The sequence below is a fragment of the Garra rufa genome, chromosome 13 (genome assembly GCF_049309525.1).
Source record: "Garra rufa chromosome 13, GarRuf1.0, whole genome shotgun sequence".
Lineage (NCBI taxonomy): Eukaryota > Metazoa > Chordata > Actinopteri > Cypriniformes > Cyprinidae > Garra > Garra rufa.
In genome coordinates, this window is record NC_133373.1 from 809,949 (window position 1) to 830,760 (window position 20,812).

General features: G+C 39.8%; 2 protein-coding genes across 2 annotated transcripts; one reads left to right on the forward strand and one right to left on the reverse strand.

Annotated features, from left to right (window-relative positions):
• Positions 1-266: 266 nt before the first annotated feature.
• znf292b (zinc finger protein 292b) lies at positions 267-14,437 on the forward strand. Its single transcript, XM_073853062.1, has 8 exons — positions 267-428; positions 5,375-5,529; positions 5,650-5,728; positions 5,843-5,978; positions 6,095-6,297; positions 6,492-6,632; positions 6,777-6,914; positions 6,998-14,437. The coding sequence occupies exons 1-8, from the start codon at positions 267-269 to the stop codon at positions 13,841-13,843; spliced, it is 7,860 nt and encodes a 2,619-aa protein (XP_073709163.1). The 3' UTR covers positions 13,844-14,437.
• A 3,194-nt stretch (positions 14,438-17,631) lies between these two features.
• Positions 17,632-18,630, reverse strand: gjb7 (gap junction protein beta 7). The gene has a single exon (XM_073853055.1). It carries the CDS (start codon positions 18,613-18,615, stop codon positions 17,836-17,838), a length of 780 nt encoding a protein of 259 aa, XP_073709156.1. The 5' UTR covers positions 18,616-18,630; the 3' UTR covers positions 17,632-17,835.
• Between the last annotated feature and the right edge of the window lie 2,182 nt (positions 18,631-20,812).

A 20,812-nucleotide genomic window follows, 5' to 3' on the forward strand; every position in this document is an offset into this window, starting at 1 on the left:
TCTTCCTTTGTTAATTGCCTTTATGATTGCTATAAAGTATCCATGCACAGCATTAGTTTATAACACCTAAGTACCCAATTTTTTTTTTTTTTCAAAAACCGTTTATAATATAAAATAGTATTACAAAACGCTACATAAATGAGAAACGCTCTAACCCGAGTGCAGTGCCGTCGGTGGTGTCACGTGACTCGGCCACTACGTCAGGACGCACAGCGATCGGGCGTCACGTGACACGCTGTGCGTACGCGGCGGAATTGGGAGTGAAGATGGCGGACGAGGAGGCCGAGCAGGACCGCAACGAGCGGAGCGACCCTTCCAGCGCTTTAAACGCGCTCACGACGCGACTGGAAGCCCTAGCAGCGGCTCTGAAAAACAGCCAGGAGTCTCCCGACGAGCGAGCGTCGCAGTACTGCTATGAGTTCTGTCAGGTGAGCGCAGATTCGTTCCGTAATGCTGCTTGTAGCACAACGCTGCTCAGCTGCACTCATAAACACTCGCACACACCGACGGTAATGCAACAAACCCGTCGAGGAGAACTGCTGCTAGACGACGTAAGATGGGTTTAGACAATTCTGTGGTATGCTAGCGTGTTTATAGTGGGTCAGTCAGTCATTCGGCGTCGATTTCGAGGCTGTGTGCATCACGCAGGACTGTAAACAAGCACGCAGCGCACGCACAACTGCAGAAGCAGAGCCACACTCATAACTGATCACCGCCATCATCTGACACTCACTGCACATCATTATCAATAACATTATCATAATGTGACTTTAACTGCGCATCTTTGGCATAACGGTGCAATATTCCTGCACTTCATCATCATCTGTCACCCACTGGACATCATTATAATATATACTGCGTGACCCTGGTCCACAAAACCAGTCGTAAGGTTCATTTTTTTTTAAATTGAGATTTATACACCATCTAAAAGATGAATAAATTAGCGTTCCATTGATGTGTGGTTTGTTTTTGGGATTATTAGGATGCAACTATTTGCAAATTTGAGGGTGCGAAAAATCTAAATATTGAGGAAATCACCTTTAAAGTTGTCCAAATAAAGTTCTTAGCAATGCGTATTACTAATCAAAAATTATTATTTTTTTATATTTACAGTAGAAAATTTTCAATGTATCTTAATGGAACATGATCTTAATATCCTAATGATTTTTGGCATAAAGAAAAAGCTATAATTTTAACCCATACAATATATTTTTGGCTATTGCTACAAATATACCCGTGCTACTTCTAACTGCACATATCACCATAATCTGTATTTTACTGCACGCTGCACATGAAAATTAAATGAAATGCGTAAAGTTTTTGTAGACAATGCTGGTTATTAGTGTCGGATTACACTGATTTACCCTCAATAAATGTACAGCCTTTCATTATCATAATCTATAATGATATGCAGAGATTAGCAAATTATAAAGTGCAATGATGTTGTAATCTGAAACTCACTGCACATCATTATAACATGCCACTTTCAGCATTTCATTATTATTGTCATGATCATCTACAGTGATTGGCAGATTATAACATGATCTTGCTCTACACATCATTATAATCTCACTTTCTGTATTTCAGGATCAGCATGAACTATTAATGTAATTACTGTAATCTGCATCATTATCATAATTTGACACTCACTGCATGCCATCATAATCGATTACTAGCTGCACAGCATAACTTCAGAAAAGAAATTAAAATCAATTTAATCTCTGACTGTTTGCTTGGAGAGCTCTTATGCTTTGTGTGTGCTTTAGTCAAAGTTTATTTTTCCACCGCATTAAGTGTGCGTGAGGGTCGCCGTGCTCGTGTTTTGCTCTGATGGTCCACTGACCTATATATCTGTTGTGATGTTTGTCTGTGATATGTAGATGTCAGTGGGTTGTAAGACAGATTGTTTCATCTGTTCTCTTAGCTCAGGATAAGAGTGAAGGCTGCTGTTAAAGCTGGCAGCGATTGGAGAATATCACAGTGCTCAGCGTTTCACTGTTTTGAGGGACATTCTAAACACTTTAGATCTTAAATCATTTCTGGAGTGTGAGCAGTCAAACGCTCTCTCTGATGTGCAGTCAGTCAGCAGCTGTGTGTGTGGAGAGAGATTTTAGACCGTGAACAGTCTGTCCTTACTACACATAGTGACTGAGTTACAATAACTATCATTTACCCAGTAAACCCTTACTAGAGATGGAGTTAGACTAAAAAAATTCAGGATTTTAACATGAACGATGGTCTTTTATTCTGTTGCAGAACAATACTTATTTTCAGCCCGTTTAACTGATGCTTTCACAACGATCACAAGTTGGTCTTGCAGTGTCTGTTTGCCACAGATTCCACCAATGCCACTTCTCATTCACAGATCCTAATGAATTTTGTATATTGGCCAATACGCATCCAATATCAGTGAATAATATCTATTTCTCCGTAATTGCGCACTACTGCATTATGAATGAGGTTATCACAAGGATCACATTTTGAAAAATTATATGATTAGTCATACAGTAATTATGATTAATGGCATAATTGTCTTCATTATTCACTGCTCATTTCACTTATGATGTAGAATCAGACAGAGTCTTTCATTTATATTTAACTTGTAATCACATAGGCCTGTATGATTTCTTTTGAGGCTTTGAAAACATTAATATTTAAAAAAAAAGATGTATAATACAAATATTTAAATTAGCTTTTAGTCAACTTTAGCTTTGGTTCGTACATGTTCAAGTGATTTCAAAGCAGGCAGGCAGGTTTGATGATGTGATTTAGGAATAAATTTAGCTTGTGTCATAATGACCTTTGACCTTTAGAGTCATACTCCTGATGTCTGACATCTGTGTTTGGGGATGTCTGTTTTGTAGTATGGAATTAGTTGTATATATCAGTTGATATGGTTAATATAACCTTTCTAGCGATGTCAAACTGGTGCCCCAGAATATCGATATCAAAATGCCAGTATCTGTTTGTCTTTACAAAACAATACACAATTCTAATTTCAACATTATTTCTTCTTCAGACATCGTTTTTTAAATAAAATAAGTATCCGCTGTACATAAAGTGACCAGCATTTGGTTTTCAACCACTGAAAATGGGTAACATTCAACAATCTGGACATGGAGCCTCATTGAGATTCCCTTATCGCTGGGACTGAACAATGTAGGATCTTGAAAATTAAGATTCTAAAAGAAAAGTTTATAAAGAACCAGAATCTAAAATCATATTGTGATATCTTTATAATATTTATGCCACTGTCTGGTATGTTCAATGCATTTGTCTTGACAGAAAGAAATGAGATACCTCTGTAGTTTTAACATTATTTGTTCTTCAGACATTCCTTTTTTTTAAAGAAAATAAGTATTGTATTTTTTCAAACTGACCCACATTTGGTTTTTGTGTACATTTTAATGATTTACTCCTGGAGCCATATTGAAATTCCAATATCTCTGAAACCAAATGTCATAGAGCATTAAAAATAAGATTCCAACAAGAAAGTTTATTAAGACCCAATATCTAAAAGGGCATTCAAATATCTTTCATACTTATTGAATTACAGGCATGCAAACTTTGGAGAATAACTTAAAGTGCTATTGGCACATAATGCAACAAAGATTGCTAAAGTCAACATATTTTACTAATATTACTACCAATCTCTGTGTGAAAATAAGATAATGATGCTGCTATCTTTCTGAAGTCATTTACTCCCCTGTAACTTGAATCTAAGGTGAAAATTGCCATTTTGACCTCCTACAAAATAGTGGATTACTCAGTTGTCTACAACAACTTTTTAAAGTGAACAGTAGGGTTTTGCTTCAGCATTACTTAATGTCATTTTAACATCAGTTAAACTGAACTGAATAATAAAAAGGAAAAATAAAACACTGCTTAGTCTTCACTTTATGAATTCAGTATGCACTGATTCTTATTTAGGCTACAAAAGTTATTTAGGCAAGAGAAGTGAGTGATTTTGTCTTTGTGTTTTGGGTATTGCCCCAAATTTTGCAAGCTGTAGTGATATGCATATTGCGATATGTACATTTACGATATTTCGATAATTTTGATATATTGCACAGCCCTAATACACATTAGGGAAAAGTGTGGAATTTGAGTAATTTTCAGGTTTGGATAAGCATGAAAACAGAGAACATGAAAATATTTGTGTTTTCAGACTATTACCCCTATTCAGTTCTCTAAAATGTACAATTGAGAATTCCTAAAAATAAAATGTTTTCATGGCATTTGGAGCATGCAGACAGTGCAGCCAAACATTTAGAGATCATTTAAAGCTGCATATAGTCATTACACAAAACTGTTTGTCTTTACTATAAGCGAGTCACAATTACAGTATCAAAGCGATGTGTGAGAGTATGCAGATCATTATAATAATACAATGCTTTTATTAATAGAGTTTCTGAAAAAGAAACAAAGGAATATGATTGTTTCTAATAACAAAGTCAATGCCAGGCATTGCTATTTGCGCTGTGTGAGCTGGAGCTGAAGAGTAAATGAACAACAGTAAAATCAAGCACTGTTAATTAAGTGAGTTAATTAACCCAATGGCTCCTGTATGAGATCTAACAGTTAAAAACAACATAAAAGTGATATTACAAGCAGAGCACAAAATAATGCCAATGCACAAGTGATCTTGACCGTGCTAGTCAGCATGATGTATGCGAACCAACATAATTGAAAACACTAAAATACAGTCAACTAAATACACAGAATTCACAATACTCGTACAGTAGTGTTTTCATTATAATGTTATGTTTTAGACAAATTGGCACTGCATGTCTTGCGCTTAACTCTTTTATTTTTTTATTTAGTTTTATGTCAAATGTGATCCTAGACCACAAAACCAGTCATAAGGGTAATTTTTCTTTTAACTGAGATTTATACATCATCTGAAATCTGAATTATTAAGCTTTCCATTGATGTATGGTTTGTTCGGAGATACATCTATTTGAAAATCTGGAATCTGAGGGTGCAAAAAAATCTAAATATTGAGAAAATCGCCTTTAAAGTTCTTAGCAATGCATATTACTAATCAAAAATGACGTTTTAATATATTTGCGGTAGGAAATTCATGGAACATGATCTTTACTTAATATTCTAATGATTTTTGGCGTTAAAGAAAAAGAAAAATCTATCTTTTTAAACCAGTCAATGTATTTTCGACTATTGCTACAAATATACCTGTGCTACTTAAGACTGGTTTTGTGGTCCAGGGTCACAAATGATCATCATTTTCTAATCAACCACCGCTGTCACTTTCAAGTTTTAATGCCCTTCCCCAACGAGAAACGTGAATGTGCTGCCAAATGTAGGCAAACTGCTGGTATTGTTGTATTGACATGGGCATTTGTACTTATTGCAGACACTGGTGGAGTATGCCAGTCTGTGGAGGATTGAGGAGGAGCCGTTACCAGTACTGGACGTTTACATCATTGCACTGCTGAGCTTTGCGCAGGCGTCCCCGTACCTTTCCACCCAGTGTGAAGAGGTGCCAGTTGTGCTTGAAAGGCTCTCACTGTAAGTATGCACTTAAGTGTACTAGTAATTCACTTTACAAAAGCTGATTATCTTTTCTGTCTGCCCTTTTCTAGTATTTTTTACTGTTATTTGAGTTTAATGTTATGAGTATTTTTGTAGGAGTTGTGCAGAGTTGCTGCTTTCTCTGCCCCGGAATGTCCCAGATGCATTGTGGGACAGGTTCAGGTCATCTGTCCAGGTAAATTTACCAGACTGAAGTTCTTGGATACTAGTATTTGAATTGTTCAGCTTTGTTGTCTTCTACAGTAATAGTTCCTAATCCATTATTTTGTGTGCTGTCATGTCTGTGTAGATTGCCCATCCTCTGGGACAGGAGAAGGGAGTCAGCAATCTGATGATTCTCTCAAACATTGCACGAGAGCAAGGGGTCTGGACCAATCCCACGCTGCAGGGCATTCTCAGGAATGACATGCCGCCGCAAGAGAAAGGTGCTGGTCGTTATCCTCAGCTCTTTTTCTTTCTTTGTCAAAAATGACATTTTGGTAGAGTTAACCTGTCATTCTGTATTACACAAGTATTTAAAAAGTGTTTATTTTCTCTCTAGTCTGTGAGTTCCTCGCTTTGGAAGGACAAACACTGCTGAGGATGCGAGTGAAGCACCTGATCAAAGAGAGCCTTGTAGATCAGGCTGCCTCGCTGGCCAAGGCCTGTGCTGAGTTCTCTGAATTTGAGGAGAAGGGACACTTTAAGCAGATGTACCTGGTTTGTTTGTGCACTGCTGCTCCGCAGGATGTTGTGATGGAAGAGGTAAGACAGTGAACTGTGTATTGAGAATATAAACTACTGTGTATTGTATTCATAAGCCACAGCTTAAATCTAAGTACAACTTGGTGTAAATTCAAGCTTGATTGTCTTAAGGCCTTTGGAAGAGTATTTTCATACTTCTGTAGACAAGCCTAAAATAGTACTTGCATCTGTGATTTCTTTCTTTACCTTTTCAGCTCTCAAGAGTGGACTGTCGAGATGCTTTAGAGATGATTTGCAACCTTGAGGCTGACGGTGATGAGAAAGCTGCGTTTACATTGTGTTCGGGTTTTTTGACTCGTCAGATTCTTCAAGAGGACTCCTACTGTGCTTGGCAAGTCGCAATGAGGAAATTGCAAATAAGAATTTGCTGCAGCTATGATAAATGTCTTTAAAAAAAGGCTTCATACATGTGGTAATTTTATGTGTTGTCTTTCATTTTTGAATAATTTGACAGATGTCATGTGTTCTCTGGCAGGGAGTTGACTCTGTTCTGGGGGAAACTGCTCAAACGATTAGAGACTTCAGAGCAAGGCTTTTTGGACCGATGCCGTCAGATGTCATTTCTGTCTAAAACTGTGTTCCACCTGCTCTTTTTCATTAAAGTCATCCAGTCAGAGGTGAGCCTTATTATTTTCTCACTTCATGTCGTTCATTTTAAACATGATGCTAAATACTAAACGTTACTTTTCCATATCACCAGATTGGCAAAGCTGGACTTTCGACTTGCGTTGAGATCTGTATACGAGCTCTGCGATTGGAATCGTGCGAGGGAACCACCACGGCCACTGTCTGCAAAACCCTTTCCTGCCTCTTACCCTCGGACCTGGAGATCAAAAGGGCCTGCCAACTAACAGAGTTTCTCCTGGAGCCAACCGTGGACTCTTACTATGCGGTGGAAACTCTTTACAATGAGCCAGACCAGAAGCTAGACGAGGAAGATCTACCAGTACCGAACTCGCTGCGCTGTGAGGTCCTTTTAGTCCTCAAAACCCAGTGGCCTTTTGATCCTGAGTTCTGGAACTGGAAGGCATTAAAACGCCACTGTTTAGGTCTTATGGGTGAGGAGGCATCAATTGTGTCCTCCATTGATGAACTGAACGACGGTGACCCTGAGGGCTTAGGTGAAGAGACCGGCATATTTAGTGAGGAGTTCAAGGATGTCTCACAGCGCTTTGTGGATACTACGAATGAACTAAATGAAATAGCAGATCAGAAGCAGAAGAACAGAGAGATGAAAAAGTTGAGAGAAAAAGGTTTTGTCTCGGCTAGATTTAGAAATTGGCAAGCTTACATGCAGTACTGTGTTTTATGCGATAAGGAGTTTCTCGGTCACCGAATAGTGCGCCATGCGCAGACTCACTTCAAAGATGGGCGCTACACCTGCCCGATATGTATGGAGACATTTGAAACGAGAGAGACTCTTGAACCACACGTTGCATCGCATGTGAAACTTTCTTGTAAAGAGCGTCTCGCTGCAATGAAGACTACCAAGCAGTTAGCCAACCCCAAAACAGCAGCTCCTGTCATAGCTGCCCTGAAAGCTAAAAGTAGTGAAAATCAGGTGCGCAAGACAAAGACAAAAAATAACAGTGGTGGGCAGTCCAACAAACTTAGCAATGGAGATGCCAGTGACTCTTGCGAAGGAAATAGTTGTCCAGTCCAAAGCTGCAGGAGAGGATTTAAATATTTCCGCAATCTTGTTGCTCATGTAAAAGATCATGGTGACAACGAAGAAGCTAAGCGATTTCTTGAAATGCAGAGCACAAAAGTGGTGTGCCAGTATTGCCGTCGTCAGTTTGTCAGTGTTGATCACCTAAATGATCACCTCCAGATGCACTGTGGCACCAAACCATACATCTGCATACAGCTTAATTGCAAAGCCAGCTTTGACTCCAATGCCGAACTTATTATACATAAGAAAGATCACCCGGTCTTTAAGGCTAAGTGTATGTTTCCGGGCTGCGGCAAGATTTTTCATGAAGCATACAAACTGTATGACCATGAGGCACAGCATTACAAAACATTCACCTGCAGAGCACCAGACTGCGGTAAAGTGTTTCATTCACAGTCTGAGTTAGATCTCCATGCCGAAGGTCATGTCAAGAAAGTGGAAGGCCAGGGCACTGATAGTCCAAGTATTCAACCAGCAGAACCTCATCCAGACCACTCCAATCAAAAAGATCAGCCTGACTCTCTCTCTGTCACCAATTTGAATGACAATAGCACAGACTCTCAGGTGGATCGTCCATCTGGCATGGTGATAAAGCATTCTGTCGAAAATATGATAAATGATGCTTTTACGGTTTCGGCTCAAGATGGGACAAGTAAACCTGAACAACAACCCACAAATCCCATCCATCAGATCAATGACCATCTGGGCCAGTCGGCTGTGAGCACTCACGTGCCTCACCCAAATCAGCACAGACCAGAGGAATCTCTTCTGGAGGCCTTGATGAGTGATTCAGATCCTATGCCATCTACTTCTTCATACCAGAGTGTATTAGAGGACTTTCTGCCTGTCCCACCAACTGATGGTCAGCTGCAGACAGTTGATTCAGGTGCTACTCCATTATACAACAATAACAATGAAGCATTTAGGCAGTACAATCCCAATCCTTTGCCTCCAAGTCAAGCATCCTATCAAAGTCTGTATAACAATAACATGGCGACTCCAACGCAGGCTTCCCACAATGCAACACCACTTGTCTCGTTGGGTCAGATGCTTCCTCCTGTTTCTCAGACACTTCCTTTAAAAATAACTTCCATGCCAAATAATGGACAAGTATTGGAAAACAAATCGGTGAAACCGGTTGACACGAACATCGTCCAAGTGGTGAAAGACAAAGAGAGGCACAAATGTCCATATGAAACTTGTACTCGAGACTACAGCTCTTACAGAAGTGTTACGAAGCACATGAAGGCTGTTCATCCGGACTTTTACACGGAGTGGAAACTAGCAAAGAAGAACAATCCCACATCAAGATCTGTAAATGGAGGCCGCAATTCAGTCAAACCAAAACAACAGCTGGCCCAAAGAGTCCTTGGTCCTGTTGTTCAGACACAGAATCCCCTTTGCCAGCCTTCTCCTTACCCAAACAACTGTACAAACACCAACTATCCTTCTGTCTCCTCTCACGTTGCTGCTTCCCCAGCGCATATCCGTACTAGTGAAATGGACAATATATTAGATCCTATTGTTCTCTCTCAGCTTGGAAATGGCACAAATCAGCCTCAAATGCCAGCAGACCATTTGTGGGACCCTAGGAACAATTCAGTACACCAACAACAGACATGTCATTCTCAGTCAATGACCCAAAACACACTTTCTAGCAGTCATTTTCCTCACATGAGTGCAGCTTCCAGTGACAATGCACAGCATAGGGTAATAAACTATTCTACTCTACAACTGCATAATAATCCTAATGTTAACCCAGCACCAGCTCAAGCAGACAGTGTTAAAAAACTCAATGGCATCTCAGATGACAGTCTGCATTCACTTGGCAATCTCATTTCACCACAACAAGTCATGAGTCCTAATGTAGTGGCAGCCGTTAATTCAGTAGCAGAGGCAAATCTGGGATCTGCTCAAATGTCTGTGTTGCCCTCGTACGTTGACAATTTGAACAGTTCGGTTCCCAGAGATGCTTCGGCAGCTTACCCGCAGCAAACAAACAATGAATCGTTCTCGGCAATAACTAGTACTCAGTCTTTGGTGAAGTTGGAGGGATCTGGAGAGACGACTATAGGTTTACCACTTGTAAAAAATGAAGCTGCCCCATCAAACGGGAGTTCTCCAAGTTCTCAGAGTAACACTGGAAATGTGTCAAATGTTGGGGAGAACAAAAAAGTTAAGCGAAGTAGAAGAACAAAATGGCCTGCCATTATTAAAGATGGCAAGTGGATTTGCAGCAGGTGTTATAGAGAATTCCAGAGTCCGAAATCTCTGGGAGGACATTTGTCTAAGCGAGCTTATTGCAAGTCATTTGATGAAGCTGATCTGACAGCAGATCTTCCCAGCTCATTTCTTGATCTTCTTAACTCGCCTCATCCAGCGTCGACTTCGTACATGAACCTTCCACAGCCTAAGGGACCTCTCGATCCAAAATTATTCCCGAATGTCACTTTTCCCCAAGCCAACGGAACCTACACTAGCAATGACAAACAGAAGGGAGGAGTGTTGAAGCAAAGCCTGTCGAATCTCTGTGCGAGTTCTGGACAAGAACAGCAGACGGTTTCCAACCCCTGTGGTCCATACGCTCAGAGCGGTCGTATGTCAGAAACTAGTGTCATACAGCACACTGGTAGTGTCAAACATCAGTTACCAGCAAACTATTCTGAGATGTCTAATCAGCTGTTTAATGAGAGTGTTCGCGATCCTCTACTTTCTCAATTGTTGGCTGATGACCGGTCTACATCCAGCCTGAATAGTGGCTCATCGGATCATGTCAGTCAAATTTTTCAAGCTGAAACCTTGAACGACATAAAAGATATCAAGGAGAAAACAACCAACAGCAATTCAAGTGACTTATCAAATGATGGATTTCTGGCATCCATGGCAAGTCTTGCTCAAAACCTGGTGTCTGAAAAGAGTGTCAAAGAAAGACTACGTGAACAGATATTGGCTGGAGACTTTCACAAAAAAAGCAGCTTGCCACGTGGATCGAGTGTTGACAGTTCCTGCTCACAAATGTCTGTTGCAAGTCCCGTCAGTGGGGATCCACAGCGTACTGCAAACTTGATTCAGAATGCAGCTCAAAGTGATCAGCAACCTGTGGGAAACGCAGCTGAAGTCTCACTCGAGACTCTTTCACAATTTGATGACGTGAGCACAGATGATAGCTTAATTAACACCATTTCATCTGCGTTTTCAGGAAGTGCTGTCAACGATCAGCCCAACCATACACCTGTAACAAAAGTGGATGAAGTGTTGGAAATCCAAAAAGCTCTTGAGAAGCTAGACCTAGACAGAGAAATCAGTGAGGTAACCACAACTGTGGAAAGTCCTGCAGTGAGTGTTGAACAGCCTAAAAAACCAGAGTCCAAAGATTTACCCGCTGCGATACCAACTTATGTGAAACCGTTTGCATGTGACGCAAATGGTTGTACTTACAGTGCCATGACAAAAGACGCTCTTTTTAAACACCTTGTCAAGCTGCATAATTACACAGATGAGATGCTTACTCAAATGAAAGACCAGTTTAATGTTGCCCCTTTCAACTGTCAAAAATGTTCAAAGGCCTTCACACGCAACTCCAACCTCAAAGCCCATTATGTGTCGGTTCACAACTTTACACAGGAAGAAATAAAGAAGATGAAATTTAAGTCTCCGTCCAATCACAGGCTCCTGGAGAGTGATAGAGGTAGTCCTTGTCCAGTGCCAGAAATTCCCAAATCAGTTAAAAACACTCCACTTGTGGATGCACGTCAACAGCAGAACCATGTTACGTGTTCATCAGGCTCTGCTAGAGAAAATAATGTCAAAACATCACGGTGCGTCACTCCGTCGCTCATCCAGCAATCTGCTTTTGTGTCTCAAGGCAAAAGTCTTGAAGTGGGAACTCCGACAGTAACTCTGCCAAATCAGACGCCATTTCAGCCATCGGTGATTGTGGCTGGTCGTTCCTCAGTGACTCCACGAGTGGATAAGAAGGCAAAAGTATGGGTTCCCACAACGTCCCCAGTTTCTGGTCCGACCCACGCATCCCCATTAAAGGAGATACTGCCCACGGCCCCTTTTACACAGAATCCATCAGCACCAGTGCAAGCTCTAAGTCAGTCCTTGGACAAAAAGCCCAAACCTCCTAGCAAGCCTCGAGTGGCAAAGCCGAAAGAATCTCCTAAAAAGACTAAAGAGAAAAAATCAGAGACCGATGACGTTTTTAGCCCTTACAGGCCTTACCGTTGTGTTCACCAGGGCTGTGTGGCAGCTTTTACAATTCAACACAATTTGATCCTTCATTATAAAGCTGTGCACCAGTCTGAATTGCCTAAATTTGAGGTCAACAGCCAAGATGAACAGAACGAAGAGGAGGCAGAGGACAAGGATAGAAATGAACAGAATGATGACAAGCTGGATGGGGATGTCAAGGAGGTGGATGAGTTCAGGTGTCAAGTCAAAGACTGTTCATGTATCTTTCAGTCAGTTCCAGACTTGCTCCAGCACTACCTTATGCTCCACAAGTTACCCCTTGAGAAAGCCGGTGCCATGATGTGCAGTATCAACCTGGGCAGGTTTCAGTGTGATCAGCCAAACTGCTCGGAGACCTTCACTGCTTTCTGGAAGTACATTAACCATGTCGATCAAGAGCATAAAGAAACCACGATCTCAAAAGTTGACCCCGTGGAGGGGATGTTCAGGTGTCCGGTGGAGGGATGCGAATGCGCCTACAGCACACGGTCAAATCTACTGCGACACACCATGAAGAAACACCAAGATGTGTACAAACGCCTGCTCATGAACCCACGAGAAGGCAAGAGCGGGGTTAAACTTGGTCGCCCCCGCAAGTACGAAATTGAAGTTGTCGAGAAAGAAAACCGAGAAACTAACAAGAAACCCGTTAAAAAGTTACCTGTTAAAAAGAGAAAACCTACTAAAAATAGCTGGACCAAATATGGGAAACCCCTTTTGAAAACACAGGAAGAAGCCTCTGCGATGTGCACCAAACGCTTACAACTGCAGTACGCTTGTATGATAAAAGGTTGCGAAACGGTGACCAGTTCTGAGCGAAATATAATGAAACATTATCTCCAGCATGGACTCCCAAAACAGTACCTGGAAGAACAGAGGAGCAACTTCATATATTGCAAAAAGATCCCCAGATCCAGATACAAGCGCATCGCTCCCAGAAGCGACGACACGGAAAATTCGGAGGAGAGCTCCATCGAGACGACTGAGAATGAGCCTAACCAGAGTGAGTCCGAGTTCTCGAAGCCCACGTCTGGGAAAGAGAGCACAGAGGATGCCGACGTGTCCGACGGAAAGCCTTCTACCGACACGTGCTCGGAGATATCCGTAGTAGTTAAGAGACGGAGAGGACGTCCACGCAAGGGGGAAAGTGGATCGAAGAAGTCATTAGGACCTAAACGGGTGACGAGACTGAGAACGTCAAGGAGTTCTGCAGTCAATTACGTGGATTTAAACTCTGATTCCATGTCGTCCAGCACGACCGTGACACAGGAAGACGGCTCTGGTCAAAACACGCCGCTGAGCTCGTTCAAGCCCATGGGATTTGAGGTGTCCTTCCTTCAGTTTCTGCAGGAGTCAAAGACATCCCAGAAGAGAAAAGCTACGGTACCCTTAAACGGAAATGCGCGCAAAAAAACAACGTTCCACCTCAAGACCGCGACGGTCGTGTGCAAAAGAGCGGATGCCAATTTGCATTCGAGGGAGGTCCTGAAACTTGTCGAGTTTAAAAATCCCCAGAAGTTGACCTCTCTCGGCAACGTCACCTTCGAGGTGCAAAAAGTTTTTTCGGGTGTCTTTGAAATTCTTCTCAAGCAGCTTCATGAAATGCGACCCACGGTGATCCTTCGAAAAGAGAATTAATGTACAGACCCTCGTGTGGCGTTGTCTGAACTCAGGATAAGGTTGATCGCGAACTTGCTGCAAACCAGTGCCCAATCATTAGTTGTAACTAGTAGTTGATCTCTAGTTGGACGTGAATGCTGAATGATCGAGGAGCTGTGGGATGTTTGATGATCTGGAAAACACTACACGCCCACTATCTTAAAGGTCCCTAGTGCGATGTTTATTACTTAACAGAACTGTGTATGTTAAGCTCACTTTATAGTTGCAGTAGATGATGAAATACCTCTAAAGCATGTATGTCCTTATGAAGCTGTTCAGCACATTTCTGTTGCCTTTGGAGTTGAATTTTTGTTTTTCTTTTTGAGTGTTGGATAGACGCGTACTTTTTAATATTCCATTGGACTTTTTTCTATCCAGCTGAAAGTGAATCATTATCAATTCTGATGTTATGTAGTGCTGTGTATAATTCGTACTGTTTTGGTCCTGTTTACCTTGTAAATCTGAAATTTGTCAATAATGTTGTGTGTGGCTCTTTGATCAACTACTGCCACCAGCAGTCTGTATGTTAATCAATAGCAACCAATTTAATACAGCTTGCATTTTGTTACTCTGCGTTGGTCTCATCCTTGCATGCTGTCAACACAGATTATGAATTTGAAAGTTCAGCTTAGTAAATATTTTATATATTATACCATATATTGGCCATCCTATAGAATTTGTGCAAACTGCTATCCCACAACCAAAAAAAGAAAAATATATAAAAAGTGTTTCAGTAAATACATTTTAGATGAGTAGCAAGATATATTTATATATTTATTATCCTTTGAGACCCAGCATAATATTTAAAATATTAGTAAGCTTAATATATATGAAATCATCATTTAGTGAGTGCTTGCAATTAGGAGGTGGCTCCCCTAAACCCTACATTTTAATTTATGAAAAACTGAAATAAGTTTTTGCATTTTATTCCATTTATGTTTTCTTTTTTAGGTTTTTTCAGTGAAATTAAAAAATAAAAATTGTATTTTATTTGTAAATTATGAAACTTTGTTAAAAAAAAATTCCCGCATTTCCATGTCACGACCGAACCAGTGTTTGCTTTAGTCTATTGGCTGAGACTGATTTTAACTACACCCCTACATTTGTGATTGGGAAATATTCATGTGTCTCTCATAGCTACATGCTGAGTAGATAGAACGAATCATTTTGAGGTAAAAGTGTTCAAAAATCTGAAAAATACAAGCAGAAGCATTACCGACAATCCCAAAAATATGCAGTCACGACCGAAACGTGGTGTTTTTTCAAAAATAAAATATACTGAGTTATCAAGTAAGATGTTATGATTGTGTTTGGTTTCATGTATAATCAAACTAATCAATCCTTAAGTTTAAAATCAGTATGATTAAAAAAAAAAAAAATTGGATTCAAAATACAACACATTTCATAAATCACACTTGAAGTAATGTTAAAATTGTTGATCTATCTCTGAAAACTTTTTATTAAAATAGAAAAATATATACAGTAGTCAACATTTGAAGTGGATCAAAACCTTTCATCAAAGTTGTCCTAAAACCCAAACGATCTCCGTTCTTGACTTTGGACAACTTTGATGAAATATTTTGACTACATTATATTTACAAGGAAGATGTAAGCAAGATCTTAATAGGTCAATATGCAAAGGTCTGTTCCAGACATTGAACGTTTCTTTATATTTATATTTCCATTTATCAAAATGTAATTTTCTACACCGTATTTAGTTTTATTACGTTGTTTTTTTTTTTGCATTTTGCTGATTGTTATGGTTAGGTTATGGTTATGAAAGCATAAAACCCATAAATTAATTTCTGTAGAAATAGTACAGAAAAATATCAAAGTGCATTTAATGGGTAAAAGCAAAAAAGAAAAAAAAAGTTTGTTTTTGTACTAAAAACATCTGTGAACAAGTAAATAAAGCTTGCAAATGGATGGATCCATTTATTATAGGTCATGGAAATTCAGCTTTATAGTCATACATTTGGATTAAAGTGGGAACCCTGAATATAACTCTTCTTATTAAATTAAATATTACTATGTTTCAGTAGTGACACATTTGGGGAGTGGACAAATATTCCAAAACTTTCTGAAAATACAAAATGAGAATTAACTGCACAATTACTAGAAATGTGTACCTTGGATATTATGCAATTTGCATACATAACATTGAAAAAGGCTTTTTTTTTTTTCAAAATGTTTCCAACTGTTTTGAACCAATTCTATAGAATGACCCATATACATGTAAACAAAAAGAGTTCATCTGTTGACATTGACTGTAAATGTCAAAACTCCATACTGCCCTCCAAAGGCAAAGTGCAGTAACTAGGCCAACACGGAAACTGAGAAAAATGCCTTTAAAGTTTTTACGCCAGCAAGTCAAACATGTTGACACTCTTGTTTCTCTGAAACACACTCGTTTCTCTGGGACAAAATTGAACCAGGAGACTTTGCCAAAAGACAAAACCGTTTTTACAAAGTCCATTTTAAGCCTTAACTGAATTTTGACCAAATGTGTAGTTACTGCGCTTTGCCTATGGAGGGCAGCATAGTGGTAGATGTCATTTAGTTTTTGTATTTGTTCTCAAGACACCAAATGTTTTTAATAACACACTGATCCACCATGATTATCTGACAAGGTTATTTATTTTAGACATGTAAAATAAACACTGAAAATAAAGTCCTTGTACATACAGTTGCTGCCACTTTATATTAGGTGTCTTTAACTACTATGCACTTACATCAAAAATAATGAATGGTTTGTTACAATGTACTTATGTTGCATTGCAAATCACTTTTGCTGCTGTTGACGTAGGATATGGTTTTAAGGGTGTGTAATTGCAAATGTAACTACAGAAAGCTGTACAATGGAAAACTTGAACGTAGACAATTAGTGCATTATTAAAATATACTATATAATATATATCAAATGATTGATTTAAAAGTAACTACATAGTAGTTAAAGACACTTGGCTGTCAAGTTCTGGTTTTACAACTGGACAGTGCTTCAATTATTTATCAAATAAAAATAAATATATGATTATTACCTTGAGCTTCACATGCCCAACAATACGCTAAATTATCAACATGACAGTCTGAATAATAAAAATGTCTATTTTACCCCCTGGAATGCAATTTTTACTGGGGGACCGCCTTCAAAAGGCGATTAGGCTACTTTTGGGCTAGTTTGAGTAGCAACTGGGCGAGTTTTGTTGTGAAAACCTGGCAACCCTAAAACTTACCCTCATTTCAAATGAACCCGTATTTAATGTCATCTGAGCTGTATTTTGTCATCTTGTGTAGTTTCGTTGATGGTTTGTGAGTATGAGGGCATGCTGACGTCTAATGTGACTAGATGATATACAGAAGAACTTCTGCCCTGAATATAGCAAAGAAGATCAGCACAATTTTGAAGTTGAGGGAGAAAATGAGATGGGAGTTTTTCGACATACCCTAACTGTCTTAAACTGGAATATGCAGAGTTCACACAGAGCTAGACGAGAATTTGAGGTTAAAAAGTATATAAATTGTCATTTTTTTTAGAAAATAATTGATTGTTTTGCTAAATAAGACCCTTCTTTCTCGGCTGACATTGTTTAGAGCCCTTTGAAGCTGCATTTAAACTGCATTTGGAAGTTCAAACTCAGGGGCACTATACTGCCCTCCAAAGGCAAAGTGCAGTAACTACGCCAACACTGAAACTGAGGAAAATGGCTTTAAAGTTTTTACGCCAGCTAGTCAAACAGGTTGGCACTCTCGTTTAAAAGAAACTGACGCTTAATGTGACTAGATGATATTTAAATAACAGAAGAACTTCTGCCCTGAATATAGTATAACAAGATACGGGAAGTGTTTTCTCTTCCCCTTTGAAAGTTCATCTGTTTGTCATGCTAACATAGCTCCATGTGACCGTAGTTTGTTATTTGCACTTGTCCTTGTGATTCCTTTCTGTTCTATCATGCATTAAAAGCCCCAAGTGTTCATGCAGCAGCAAGTGTGAGGTTTTCCTTTTCAGCCGGCGCAGAATGAAGCCCTTCCTCTTTAGACATGGTTAGCGGCTGCGGAGAACTGAGAGTGAATGTGGATGGAGGCCGACCCTCTCTTTCATGCACGGGAGTGTATCTCTTACTGAAGCTCTTCCAGCACTGCTTAGATATGATATAAATCATCTCCACCACATTCAGTGCAATGCACAGTATGGACGTACAGCCCATGATATAAAGGAAGACTTTCTTCTCCGTGGCTTTTGCGATGTAGCAATCCACGATGTTGGGACAGGGGCTCTCTCCACACTGGAGCAACCGGGGAACGTGGAAGCCGCTGTACAGGAAGTAGAAAGCCAGAAGAGTGGCCACCTCGAAGGCCGTCTTGAGGATGAGACTCATGATGTAGGTGAAGAACAGCCCTCCGTCGATGCTGCCTTTATCCTGGTACAGCTTCCTCTTATACTTGCTCTCTCGGTGCTCCCTGTAAGCCACATGCAGAGCCACCAGCAGCGACGGGGTGGACACCATGATCAGCTGAATGGCCCATAAGCGCACTTGAGAGATGGGGAAGAAGTGGTCGAAGCAAACCTGTTCGCATCCCGGCTGCTGCGTGTTGCAGACGAAGTCCTTGAACTCATCTTTCCACACCTGCTCGGCGGCGGCGACGTACAGCAGGATGCGGAACACGAAGAGGATGGAGAGCCAGACCCGTCCGATGACGGTCGAGTACTTGTTTACTCCGCTTAACACATTCTCCAGGAATCCCCAGTTCATGTTTCATTGGGCTGCGGCGGAGTCTGAAAGAAATGAAGAGTTAAAGAGGTTTACTTTCAGAACAAAAATTACAGATGATTTACTCACCCCTTTGTCGTCCAAGAAATGATGCTTTTTGAAGAAAACATTTGAGGATTTCTCTCCATATAGTGGACTTCTATGGTGCCCACGAGTTTGAACTTCCAAAATGCAGTTTAAATGCAGCTCTAAATGATCCCAGCTGAGGATGAAGGGTCTTTTCTAGTGAAACAATCGGTTATTTCCTAAACAAATTGACAATTTATATACTTTTTAACCTCAAACACTCGTCTTGTCTAGCTCTACCTGAACACTGTGTATTCCTGTTCATGAGAGTTAGGGTATGTTAAAAAACTTCAAAATCAGCTTTAAAATCGTCCTACATCGCTGCGGTAGTACCGACCCAGTGTTTATAAAGTGAACGGGCAAAGAAGATCAAACGCCCTTTACAAAAAAGGTAAAACAGCGATGTAGGACGATTTTGAAGTTGAGGAAGAAAATGAGATGGGAGTTTTTCGACATACCCTATCTGTCTTGAACTGGAATATGCAGAGTTCACACAGAGCTAGACAAGATGAGCATTTGAGGTTAAAAAGTATATAAATTGTAATTTTGTTTTTAGAAAATAACTGATCGTTTTGCTAGATAAGACCTTCTTCCTCATCTGGGATCGTTTAGAGTCCTTTGAAGCATTTTGGAAGTTCAAACTCGGGGCACCATAGAAGTCCACTATACAGAGAGAATTGTTTTTTTTTTTATAAAAATATAAATTTACAACTTAAAAATAAAGGGTTCCATGAAGAACTTTTAACATCCACTGGACAAAAGGTTCTTTATAGTGGAAAAGGTTTTTTTTTAGATCAGTGATTCCCAAACACTGACATTTTGCATGTCTACTTAAACACCCATTTCAGCTCTTGGATTCTCTACTAATAAACTGAATCAAGTGTTTAATTAAGAAGAAATGCAATGTGCAGTCTTGAGGTCTCCAGAAAATGTACTGATTTACTACTGATTTAGATGATTAAAACATTGTTCACAGTAAGAAAAAATGGTTCTTCTAAAGACTGAAAATTCTAGGTACCAAAATGGTTCCTCTTTGGCATCGCTGTGAAAACACCCTTTAATTTTAAGAGCAAGGACATTAATGTCACACTTGCGTAAGAGAGCGAGAGCAGGGTCACTCTTTAGACCGGTATACTTATAATCCATCAAGATGCTTTTCCAGAGCATTGTCAAATCTAGATTTCAGAATCAGAATGAGCTTAATCCACCAAGTTAAAACACAAACACATGAAGATCCCTTCTCTTAACAAAGGCAAATTAAAGTTACGTATTTACCTTTCATGTAGTCTGGTTCCCTTCTGCTCGGCGTCGTCTTTGGCTGCTGCTGACAGACTCTGTAAATGCGCCGAGAGCAGCTTCCCTCTGCTATTTGATAGTCAAACACACCTGGCGGAGGTGCCACACCTGTTTGGTTACTATGACAGGACTCCTATGTCAATGGAAACGCTCAGCTCTGAAGCGGCTGATACACTGCAAAAAATACTTTTCTTACTTAGATGTTTTGTCTTGTTTCCAGCCAAAAATATCAAAAATAAGGATTTTCTTGGTTTTCAGAAAAAAATAGTAAAATTAAGTAAGTTTTTGCTTAGAACAAGCAAAATAATCTGCCAATGGAGTAAGCAAAAAAAATCTTATTTCAAACAAAAAAAACAAGATTATATTTCTTACCCCATTGGTAGATTATTTTGCTAGTTTGAAGCAAAAACTCACTTAATTTTTACTAGTCTTTTCTTAAAACAAGAAAATAATTTTTACTTGTCTAGAAAATCCTTCTTGATTTAAGAATGTTTAGATATTTTGTCGGGAAACAAGAAAAAATCTAAGTAAGAAAAGCATGTTTTCCAGTGTAGAATCAGAAGGCTGTGCTGCTGGACGGTGTTTTCGGTGTGTTTGCAGAATGTGTGAGATGTTGTGAGCCTCATAACCTGTCGTGTTAGCAGTGTAAACAGTCATGCGGGTCGAGTTCAGTGGAAACGGCTCAGACGCACCCACTCATGCCCTTGACAGATGCTCACAGTCTCCATGGTCACTCCGGCCTCTCCACGCTCAGATGAACAGCAAACACTCCATACATAAACCCTGACAATCTGCATGTTCAGTTTTCATGGAAATC

Excerpts from the sequence above, each read along its gene's own strand:
- znf292b (XM_073853062.1), top strand. The coding sequence starts at position 267 with ATGGCGGACGAGGAGGCCGAGCAGGACCGCAACGAGCGGAGCGACCCT. Across the intron at positions 5,729-5,842 it reads GGTTCAGGTCATCTGTCCAG|ATTGCCCATCCTCTGGGACA; the intron begins GTAAATTTACCA and ends ATGTCTGTGTAG. Across the intron at positions 6,298-6,491 it reads AGGATGTTGTGATGGAAGAG|CTCTCAAGAGTGGACTGTCG; the intron begins GTAAGACAGTGA and ends TTACCTTTTCAG.
- gjb7 (XM_073853055.1), bottom strand. The coding sequence starts at position 18,615 with ATGAACTGGGGATTCCTGGAGAATGTGTTAAGCGGAGTAAACAAGTAC.